At 42.6% G+C, this 12,119-nt stretch overlaps 1 protein-coding gene across 1 annotated transcript in view; it reads right to left on the reverse strand.

Moving 5' to 3' along the window:
* Positions 1-4,655: 4,655 nt before the first annotated feature.
* PRIMA1 (proline rich membrane anchor 1) overlaps positions 4,656-12,119 on the reverse strand; it is a 50,667-nt gene continuing 43,203 nt past the window's right edge. Inside the window, exon 4 of the mRNA XM_058828658.1 lies at positions 4,656-9,101. Within this exon, the coding sequence (XP_058684641.1) occupies positions 9,002-9,101 (100 nt within the window). The 3' untranslated portion in view covers positions 4,656-9,001. The remainder of the gene's footprint in view (positions 9,102-12,119) is intronic.

Here is a 12,119-nt window from a genome sequence, read left to right on the forward strand (position 1 = left end):
TGTCTGCCAGCCAGATGGTCAATAGGTGAGGGTGACCTGCCGCTTCCAGGGCAACTTCCTGGTGACAAGACAAATGGCATTTCTTCCCCTGGATCCAGAGGTCACATGAGACAATGCATTTAAAGTAAGCAAGGCTCTGAGACAGCCTTGTTTGAAATTCCACCCGTAATTCTTGTGTTACTGTTAATATTATTATTATACCCAGGGTTTGACATCACTAAGCTATCGCCCAAGCAGCCAATATCTCCACTTGTGGGCACAGAGCCATGCACCTCGTGGTTATCCTGCAGGGATTTGACTGCTGATGGCCAGGACAGGCTGGGGGGTGATGCTGAGCAAGGGACTGTGCAATGCCTTGCTGTGCATGAAATAGGCACAATGAGGGGCTTCTTGCTCTCCAGCTTCTCCCTGTCACCTCTGAGTGGGCCATGGGCCCAGACAGGACTTTCTTCTGCTGTGGGTTCAGTGCCAGGACCTTGGCACAGGGCGATGATTTCAGCTACCCCAGTGTGGCGGAGAGCGGGCAGGGGCACCTGGCTTTCATAAGAAGCTGCTTATGAAAATGCTCCCATTTTGCTCCTGAATGCCTGCCTGCCTTTCAGCTACCTCTGGAGAGGTGAGCAGATGGGTGATCAGGTGCATTTATATTTTAATCCCTTGTTAAAAGGAACACACAGGTTTTGAAATATTCTGTTTAAGCAAATGGCTGCAAATAAGGTGTGAAGCCCCCAGCCAGAATATGCCCCTCGCTCTGCCCTTAGTACTTCTCTCACCCCCGTGGTACCTCCTGCACAGCCGCCTCCTCTCCCCCCCTTTATTTTTTTAATTTTCCAGTAGGCATATCAATTAGATGAGAGCTTTTCCTTTTAAACATTGGGATTTTCACTCGGCCTGCTAAGGCTGTCAGGTCTCGTTTGCTGCTGAACAGTTCATGCTTTGGTGCTGGACAATGCATGAATGTTTAAATTGCCTGAAATGTCTAATTGAATTATCCTCAAATTACAAATCAAAATAGGGGCGGCTGTCTCTGGCTCACAGGCTCATTCACTGGGATGTGTCTGCCATGCTGCTGCCTTTCTTTATATTTTCTTTTCTGCTTCCGACTAGGCCTGTGTTAAATGAAACTTAAATACTGAAGGCATTTCTGTTTGTGTGTGCAGGGGGAAGTGATGCCGAAAGTAAAGGGAAATTTATTCACGTTCTGGCTCTGAGTTCTTCTTGTGCTGCACAAAAAATGAATTCATGAAATTTATATCAACGCATAGGAAAGGAAAACAGCCAGCTGCTATTTACAAAGAAAGTTCCTTTCTCTTTCAGCTACAGTGATATATGATATCAAATACTTTCAGGCAGATATATATAAATACCATTTAACTATTTTTTTATGAGAGCCCACAGATTAAGGAAACAAACTTCCTTAAGAAAGATTTGATATATCTAGCCAGCACAAATGATAAAATCAGCCTCCTAAAGCCTTGCCATAATACACAAAGGAGAAATTTAAACCCACAGGATTTTCTTTCCTAAGTTCTTAAGGGAGGCAGAGCTGTGTCTCCATGCATCACATCTGCCCTGTCCTGTGCCCTCCCCAGCACCCCTGGAGGCTGGTCAGGATTTTAATCAGTGCAATAATGCTTCTTTCATGGATGTAATACTTTCTATAGAATTTAATAATACACAATACAGGGCGTTTAACTACCTACATCCAGACTCGGTTGTTTTGTTACTGAACATGAACTTGTCTGATGACTGCCTGAAACAAGGGCTCAGAGTGGGTGCTGGTGCTGCACACTGTGTCCAGCACTTGCACCACCCCTTCTCTCCCCAGAAAACACCCCTTGAGGGACTGCACACTTCATCAAGGCATGGTGCCTGCCCCTGTGACCCCCAGGGCATCCCAGGTGCTCTGTGTTTGCTGCTCAGGTGAGCAGTGCCAGGGCTCACAGCACTGCCTGGCCACACGGGCTGGGCTGGCAGGACACTCAGACTAACCAGGACAATTGCCAACCCCCATGCAGATATCAAGCTGTGCCATGGTGCAAGACAGAAGCAGCAGGACAAGAGTTTAAATGTTGCAGTGAGTGCTTTTGTTTTAACTAAAGCCAAAAGTAAAACAAGTTCAGAACATGCCAGCTATCTTGGTATTAATATTCTCAGATTTTTTTCCTGAATACTAAAAAACTTAGTTTCAGACCACTTTCAAGGGCAACTTCTCTGTAAACTCATAATTAGACAACTGTTTCTGTGCTATAAATATGGTTGAAGACATTTCAATTATGAAATAACCTTAAAAAAATGCTCAGATAAAATCTTTATTAATGGAAGATCAGCACTGAAGGGATATTTTTGATAATAAAGAAACGTACATTAATATAAAAAATGTTAGCACTTCAGTAATTGAAGACTAATACATACTCTAACATCAGTTAGATATTTTTTTGTTGTTTCTTTTATTTTTCCAAATGTTTGATTGCTTTGTGCGCAAAGATTATACCTGCATGAACCAAGCATGCCCAAATAAAAGCATCTTTCAGAAATGGAGAAAGTTCTGATTTGGAACTAATTGTTCTGGGCATCTTTTAAAGAGATGTAGACCTTGGAAACATGTGCCCAGATAAAACCAGTGAAAAGCACTTCATGATTTTCTACTACCAAAATCACAGAATGCACATCTCTCTCATTACAATTTCTTGCTCCCTCTCCAAATGATACAAAACCCCAGTAACCTGATTTCTCTCTGGCTATCATAACACTGGTTCCCAGTGATGGGATGGTGAATGAAGAGCACACCAGGCAACATCAGGCTCTTAGCACAGTGAAGTTGCTGCACCTCATATTATTTAGCAACGTTTTCAGCTATACTCAAGACATAAGCCTGGTTTCAGGTTTGGAGCTCTTTTACTGTACTCTAGTCTAATCAGATTTGCACCCAATCCTCCCATTGCTTGTTATGACCATCCCATCACATCTAAAGCAAGACAAGAGCTCAGCCAAACAGCAGTGAATTTGGGGCTGATAGTGTTAGTAGGACTTGAGGGACCACACCAGGGTGTGCCCTACTCTCCAAAATGACATCTTCCTCTTCCTCTGTAGACTGGAGCTAAGGATGTTGATCCAACAGTTTTGATGCCTGAAGCAGGGGACAGTGACTTCCAGAGGCATTTTCTTTCTCAGTGGTCACATAGAGATTTTAACATGGAAGTTTTCTTCTGCAAAACCTAATATTTAAACCTGATGGAGACCATAGTCTATGGCATAATGGTTGTTGCTGTAATTCAGTAAACTTCTCCCCAACCACTTTGCATCATAGAATCATAGAATTGCTTAGGCTCTTTAGGAATTGTTTAGGTCTTTAGGAAAAGACCTCTAGGATCATCAAGTCCAACCACTTATCCAGCACATCACATTCACCACTAAACTACATCCCCAAGTGCCACATCTATGTGTCTTTTAAATAGGTCCAGGGTTACTGACTCTACCACTTCCCTGGAAAGCCTCTTCCAATGCTTGACAACCCTTTAAAGGTAAAAGTTTTTCCTAATATCTGAGCTAAAACTCCCCTAGTGCAACTTGAGGCCATCTCCTTTTGTCCTGTCACTTGTTATCAGTGGAAACTGACCTCTATCTTGCTAGAACCTCCTTTCTGGCAGTTGTGGAGAGAGATGTTTTCCTTGAGCCTCTCTTTATCCAAACGAAACATTTCCATCTCTGTCAGCTGCTCCTCATAAGACTTGTGCTTCAGACCTTTCATGTTCCTGCCATGCTACATGACTATTGTTGCTCTGTCTTATTTAAGATTGTTTTCCAAACTGGGACATGAAATAATTCCTAAGGTACCAAAAAAACCTGTTAGGTAATAATGTCTTGGGAACTGAAGACAACCAAAATGCTTCCCTATTTAAATAAAATCCTCCCATCCCGTGGCAGGTGTTAGCTGACCTCGTGCAGGTACCTGGCAGTTGCTAGGGAATTGCTTCAGCCTCCTTCCTCCTCTGGCTGGGGAAGGATGAGCCCTGCAGTGAAGGAGGAGTGCAGGCTGTGGCAGCCCCTTGGCTTCAGAGGGCCTCACAGGGGCTGAGCTCTTCACCTCTGTCTGGTAAAGGCACAGAACTGGGAGTGGGGAATCCCAGCCAAAGGATGTAGGTTTAGCTATGGTGTGTCAGTGCCCATCTGCTGAAGGGCTGGTCCATAAACTGCTTTTGTTCTTGAGTGGAAAAAGGAGGGTGAAACCCATCCAGGGAGTTAGAATATAAATGCTGAACATTATCTCTTGCACCAAAATACATAAAGATATGTAGTGTTATATGAAAGACGAAGAAATCACTCTAAAACTAGACTCTGAAACTTCTAGCCCCTCAGCATAAGAGAAAGGGTTTCATGAGCTTTGGGGGACTGTAGGAATGCAGGAGTGTAATCCCTTTGTTTATGCACCACCAGCAGTGCACATATCTGGGACGAGAGCTGCAGGGTTAGGTGAGACAGAACCAGGATCCGTCTGGACACATGTACAAGCAGCAGCCATGAACTTCAAGCAAGTCTGGTAAATTTGGGTAATAAGAGAAGTGCCTGGAGAGGCAGTACAGGCATTCCCCCATTCAATGCTCTCAGCTATACAACCAACAGGACACAGCAAAGTTTTTACAAGTACATTTTTATTTAAAATAAAAATTAATTATGGTGCCTTTTTAAAATAGGGTACTGCACAATCTGTATATGCAACACAGTTTTTGGTACAGAACATACTTATTGAGCAATATCCTTAAATACTAAATATACATTAATGGCTTGTTTGAGAAACATGACAACATTAACTCTGATATTTTTTTTCTCTTTAGTCATTTAACCATTGATACAGATTTTCTATAAACAATATTCATTTTCATCTGTACATGTGGTACACAGTCAAGAAGGCAGATCTTAGAATATTTACATTCATGCATTGATTTAAACACACTATTTTGCAGTTTAAAATAATATATTTTTGTTTGTACAGGTGCAGGGAGTATTGTAAATACATATCTACCATAGGCCTGATTCTCCATTGCTTGTCAGCTTCTATGGTCATGACCTGGCTGGAGCAGGGCGCCCATACTTTCTCCACGTGCTGTGACCACATGGCATGCAAGACTGGACAATTAGGTCTCTGTATAGATACATATCAATATATTTATATTTTATACTTCTTAGAACTTTCCCCTTTCTTTCCATGTCTGTTTTTGCAGCATCTGTCCAAGGTAGAAATGCTTCCCTGGGCACACCGCTGTGTCAGGTGTGGGACAGGAAGGGCAGCAGGGCTGGGGCTTCAGCTCCACTTTCCTGTCTTGTGAGGAATGAGGAAACTCAACGCTTTGCAGCTCAGGCCCTTAAGCTGCATTCCCTGCTAGTGGTGATCCTTGAGAAGAGATTTGGAGCTGCTGCTCTCCCTCAGACTGAGGGCAGCAGTTTGCTGAGTTTGTCTGGTGGTGGTCAGAGCACAGCAAGTACCTTCTGTGTAGAAACCGGCCACCTTCATGCCTGCTGGGGATCTATTTTGTGAATGGAGCTAGGCAGGTCCTTTCTACCCCTGATATTTTAGTGGCTAAAAAGGAACCCAAAATGTTTATAAATGCTGCAGTTGCAAGAGCTGGGTTGCCAGTTCCCCAGATCCAGGATCACTGCTTTGTGAAGCTCTTATGTATGTGGCCTATTCCTTTCCCTTTGTATTTAATTATAGCACAATAAGGAAGCACAGAAGCTTCTCTTACATAACCTTTGCGAGTGGTCTGTAGAGTGTTAAACACAACCTTAAACCCCATCAGCAGCCTCAGAAATCACTCCTCAGTGACATGCCCTGTCTAGCCTCCCTTTTCTGAAGACTTACATCTGATTCCAGCATACTTTTCCAAGTGCCTTTCCCAAGATCACTTTGGTGCAATGTAGTCAACTGTACTTGGGCAGGAATCTAAAGGCAAAACTACCCCATGCAAGATTTCCCACCTCTCCCTGCCACACTGTGATGTGAGGGCTGAGAGCAAAGGGTCTGGGCAATCAGAAGAGCAGCTCTCAGCCTGTCTGCAGCTGCCTTTCTGTGGCAAACACATTATAAAATCACATGAGGAATGTTTGCTCAAGAACTATTTTGGCAATTATGTGCTTGATACATTTATCAGCATGTTGCATGTAATGATCGTGTATATCATCTAGCAAATAAGCTACACATATTTCTCTCAAAATACTGCCACAGAGCTGGTACCTACTTTGTCTTGATTATGCAGATGGGTAAACTGAGGCACAGAGAGGCAAAATTATTTGCTAGTAAACAGCAGATCAGTGGCAGAGTTGGAAATAGATCCTAGGTGGCATGTGCTGTGTCTTGCAATGCCCTGCCTCTCCTCTCTCCATGAAGTTTTTAAAGTTTATGTTCTCCTGAAGAGTCTTCATGGGGCGTGGGCAGGGTTTGCTTGTGGTTGTGTCATGCACCAGGATCTTCTCTAGTGAGGACATTTTACCACTGATATTACTGAAAATCAGACAGTGTTTGGTGACCATCTCTTTTCACTCTTTTTTTGCAAAAACAGACTTATCTTGATGGACATAATGACCTACAAATCCCTTTTGCAATTTTGACTTTACAGAACATGCCTTTAAAGCTGTATTAGGAAACAAATAAAATTGACGAACTTTAGGAAAAAGTGCTAATCCTGAGCCCATTTTATGCTAAACTTATCTGCATTCATACTTTATACTCTCAGATAAACATGCAACCAGTCTCAAACTATGCCACGTTTCCACATTTAGGCTGAAACAACTGGAGTAAAAAAAGAAAGGCAAACATAGGTAACTACACCAAAATAAATGTTATAGCTTAAAAATATTCTAGAAATATACTTGCAGTATTTTTATTATAGTATTTTGGGGCTAAGTGCTTTAGGCAATCAACATTTGGGATACTATACTCAAATTGTAAATTCTGTCATTTTAATCCCACTTTGGATCTAAGAATATATCACTGTGTCTTGTGCAACACATAACATTAATGTGGCTAGGAATGATCATACTCATGGGAAAAGGGTTACTTGCCTCTCACTTCTGCAATTGCATTCACTTCCCAAGAAAGTCTAGCTTTAAAAAATAATTTTATGCAGTTAAACTTCTACATAGTGATGGCAGACTAAGAAGCTAAATGAATAACTACATAAATTTCTCAAGAGCAATATATAGCAGCATTTAATTTTATAATTGAAAAGGTACTTATATTTACATAGAGCCTATTGTTTGATAGGTAATAGAAGACTGCAGATGGGCCTGAGCTGAGACTGCTGATTTGAACATTCCCAAGCTTTTTTTTGGGAAGATCTGCAGAACATCTTCCTCTACCATCACATCAAACTCTGCATCCCAGGAATAGATTATCCACAGGCCAGAATGGGCTCAAAATCAAGGTCTGATTTCTGCAGTTCAGGCACATCCTTATATAAAACTGAAAGTATTGGTGTGTTGCAGTACTGAGGGACAACACAGCTGGGGGGCAGCCACGTCCCAGAGCGAGACTGCTTGGTGCCTGGGAGTTACCCACAGACTTGGAGACAGAGTGGTACCAAAGCTTTATGTCCAGACCAGAAGCCAGGGTGTAAATTTGTCTTTGACTGCATCACTACTTTCAACACAGAGGTAAATGGAGATATACATGTGGAGATGTGACACAAAGGGAAGTTTTCAGGAGGTAGGGAAAGACCAGCATCACAACTAGTCTCATCACCTCTATCCTAAGGGCTACTTACTGAGTCTGACCTGAGATCCTATGTGAAATGAATTTGGGTAGATTCAGCTTTGCTTTATCTTTCGCTTTATCTTTCTGCAATCCATGTCACGGAAAGTATACTGAACTGTATGCTGAACTTGGCACCACTGTCAGTCTCAGCTCAGGAGAGGCAGAGACTGAGGTAATGTGGGCACAACCAGCTACCAGACCCCCAAAAGTGGTCCTACAAGCCAGACCTGCAATGTCCTCAGTGCATCAGCTCAGGAGACTCAACACTTTCAGGCAATAACACTAACCAGTGAACAAAGAGAATTTGAAAGGGCTCCTAGTCCTTTCAACACGATCCTGCCCAAACACTCACACCAAGATGTAAACAGTATCTTTCCTGTAGGAGTTTCCCTGGGGAATCAGTGAGATGCAAACACAGAGAAACATGGAATCTCACAAAGGAACATTTTTAAAGATAAAATAAAAGTGTGGTGCAAAAAAGGAGGCTGATTATGAAATAGTAATCTTTAAAGCACATCTTGATAACATCTCTTTCAATAGCAATGTTAATTGCTAAAATCTTACATTTTTATTTCTTCTGCCTGAAAACCTTCAGCCATGAAAACTGCATAGTCACCAGACCACAGATAAATTTCCTGGGATAAGTCACAAGTTCAGGCCAATTTTGCTTGATTGCTTGACAGAAACCTTTGTTCCCATTTTAATAACAAAATAGTAAGAATGAAAAGAATGCAGCATCATTGTATGAAACCGCACAGGCTGGCGAAGCACATAGGCAACACCTCTTACCATTTAGAGGGAAGTCTCCTCCCATTTAAAGGGAGACACCTCCCTCTGACCCATTTGTGATAAACTACTGCCACTCTGGCAGATCACCCTCTCCTCAAAAGATCCTACTTCAGAAGCTTTTTTGTGGACACTTAATTCAAACGTAAAAGTAGAGGAAGAGAGGAAGAAGAAGCGGGAGGCATCGCAACATCGCTTTCATGGGATGCAGCATGCAATGCTTATGCCTGTGTGAGGCCTTTTCTCTGGGCAGCCCAGGTGGGTGAGTTTATCCTCCCTTGGAGCAGCAGCAAGCCTGGAGAGCAGCCTGTTTTTCTCTTCTGGATCACTGATGCGTGCGCTGTTTCTGAAATGAAGTCCTTGGCCACCGAGCTCCCTTGGTTGCCTCATTTCACCCACCTTGCATACTCCGTGTGTGTGCTTTGAGAGTTTGCCACCTCCTGCGCCTTGGCGGGGTCTCGGGGATTATACAACCGCATTGTTATCAACTGTTTTGTTGTTTTGGGAGGAGGTCATTGCATATTCGGACCGACTGGTTCCGTTCTCTTCTTTTCTCATTGGTTTCCTTGGGTGACCCAGGTTCGGTGATGCACAGGCAGGGTAGGGAGAGAAGAAAGAACAGAGATCAACATCTTCTTTGTCAACACAGATTGAAAGTGAGGACATATAAGGTACATAATCTGAATTTCTCCTGTCTATTTTTCTCTTTCTGAACACAGGCCAAAGCAGCAGCTAATTTTGTCAATAATCATAGTCCACCTGAAAGGTGACAGGTCTTATCCCAAGGTGTCATGATGTGCTATTGGTGTCCCCATGCTAGTCTGTTAATGGATACATGAGATGAAGGCTGCTGGAAAGAATGTCCTCCATCACCACCTTCATCTCTGGAACAAGGCTGGCTGCTGGGATGGGCTCTGCCTTGGGGCAGTCATGACCTTTCTCCTCAAAGTGTCATATCATTCAAACTGGGATGATGACCAGGTGTGTCCACCAAGGCCCCAGCTCCCTCAGCAGTCATCACCACCATGTTCAGTCACTAGGACTCATCTGACCAGTGCAGGTATGTACACCTGTGGTGATCTCCCCAGACAATCTCCACAGCTAGTGGAGAAAAACAGGTACTTACGAAACATGGTTCAGAACAGCTTAAAGTGGAAACCCAAAATATGTCAGATGTTTTGTGCCCTGTGGGTTTTCAAGCAAGGCAAGCACCCTGACTCAGAAGCCAGCATGGTGGCCTCCCTTGGCCACGCAGACCATTTACCCACAAGACATCAGTGTGATGGATGGCGTAGAATGGCATTTATTACAGGAAAATTTAACATTTTATAACCTAGGGTCATTGTGTTACTCCCATCTGCTTTCGTCACACCTAGGTGCTATTGGCTAATTGCAGGAGGCCTTACTATTCTAACAGGGGGGGGGGGGGGGGGTTTACTAACTTTCTGTAACATCCCGATATCTTCGGAACCGCCAAACCTTAAACTACAACAGTGCCCAAGGCATTTGTGTTTCCCTGCACTGTCTGTAAAGGCAGGCTAGTCTGCTAGCCCAGATACAGGTGTCTGTGTTCTAGGTTTCTGAGTTAGTGACTGAAACGTGGTGCCCGCTGTGACCTACCAGACTTCCAGCACCATCACCTTCTTGTTTTGTTTAGTGGCCACTCATACTATTTGGTAATACAGTCCAGGGTCACATGTTAATTGTGAGACAATTCAGGAAATTCTCAACAAGTGCAGAAAACTATCAAACATCTGTACATCACAGAGTAAATAATTTATTTAGGATTTTATAGTTACTCTGAAAAGGGAGACCTGAGCTTAAGTCCTGTAACTCACCATGTTCTATCTTGTAACCTCCCCCCACAACTTCCCTTTTCAAAAGTGGCTTAACTTGAAGCTTTAAACATAGTAGGAGGAAAAAAGCTTTGTACATTCCACACAGATATTTCAGACATGAGTCTCTGGAGTTTAAGGTGTTGCTGAGAGCAAAAAGAGGACCAGATACATGTATTACAAGTCAGTCTGTGCTGTTGTTCTTCTCAGTGTTTAACAAAACAAACAGCAATTAGTAAAAAATGGTTAGTGATATTTATTTTCAGCATAGTATTAATGAAAAATTTATGGGGAGTGATCACAGGCAGGTAAATTTGTTTGCTTGCAATTTCAACAAAAATACTTCTGATTGTGATTTTTTTTGTGCATCTCTACCTGTTAAGAGTTAAAGCTTGTTAATATCAGTCATTATTCCAGCTATTAGACAATGGAAATGCAAGGGAAGGAGAGGCTAAGAGTTAAGGAGACTAAGAGGTTTGATGAACTGTTTTTCAGTGCTCAACATGCAGTGCCTGTCTGCATCTGACATGAGGTCATGTGGGTCTTTCTTCTGTGACACTGAAAGCACATATCCACCATGCCACATCCTTGACAGGAAGAATGGAAAATCTGATGGCAATGCTTTTTTTTTTTTTTCAGGGCAGGAAAGATGGTGTGGCTGTCTAAACATTTCCGCTGCTTTCAAAAATTCTTTTGTTTTTCTTTTCTCCCAGTACCAAAACTATCAATAGTTTAAAAATGAAGACATTTTGGCCACTTTTACTTGCTGTTTTTCTCCTATTTACCACTTTTTTCTTTGGTCTCCTATGTTTCTGCACCTCTCCAGTTCCATTTTCTTTCCCTGTCTAGACTTCCTCTTCTTTATGTTAAAAAATGTCTTCCTCTCATTTTTATCTACATTTTTACATTTTCTAGTAGTGATTTTAAGATGCACTGCTTCAATTGTCCTGAAATTTGCACTTTCCCCTCCCCAGGCTGGTGTCCCAGCACACCTGGGTGGATTGGAGGCTCTCCTCTGATGGTGAGTTCTCTCTGCAGACCCTGCTAGACAGGTTGCCAGGGATATCACACCACTGGAATTTGCATGCAATGGAAGAGTATTTTTTCAGATCCTGCAAATAGGGGAATTGAGACTTCATCAAGGTTCTGCTTCTGCCTTATCAATTGCTCAGGGTTAGTGCTAGCAAAACAGAGCAGTCATTTTTTTGAGTCTCAATGAAAAGACTATTGTCAGATGCAAAAGTTCAGGCTTGGAGCCTGCTCCATTTTACTCCTTCTCTCAAGTTGTTTCCAAATACACATCAGGCAGGGATTTGGGGTCAGACTTGCCCCAGTTATACCATTTAAATCACTGGCTTGGCTCACTGGTATGTAGTTGTCACTGATTAAATTGGCTGATGTATTTAGATATACAAGTTCATTTTGGCTTGTGATTTTTCAAGTGTCCTCTTGCAGTAGGGCATTGGCTCTCTGTGTGCCACTAGCTCTGTGCCACTAACCCTTTTACTCCAATTTTTGTTGACTGTTTAGATCCAAGCAAGCAAGTTTTCTTCTTGCACACCAAAGGGAGCCCTTTTATCTTATTTTCTGCCTAATAAGCCAAATTGTGCATGATCTTCCAAAGTGTAATACTCCAAGCCCCCTTTCAGATGATAAACTGAAATGAGGCATCTCCATTCCAGGGTTGCTCTTTGATTAGAGGGATGTTCCAAATTAGTGAGGAAATTAGTAGGGAACTATTCATATCT

The sequence above is a fragment of the Poecile atricapillus genome, chromosome 1, assembly GCF_030490865.1.
Source record: "Poecile atricapillus isolate bPoeAtr1 chromosome 1, bPoeAtr1.hap1, whole genome shotgun sequence".
In the NCBI taxonomy this organism is placed as follows: domain Eukaryota; kingdom Metazoa; phylum Chordata; class Aves; order Passeriformes; family Paridae; genus Poecile; species Poecile atricapillus.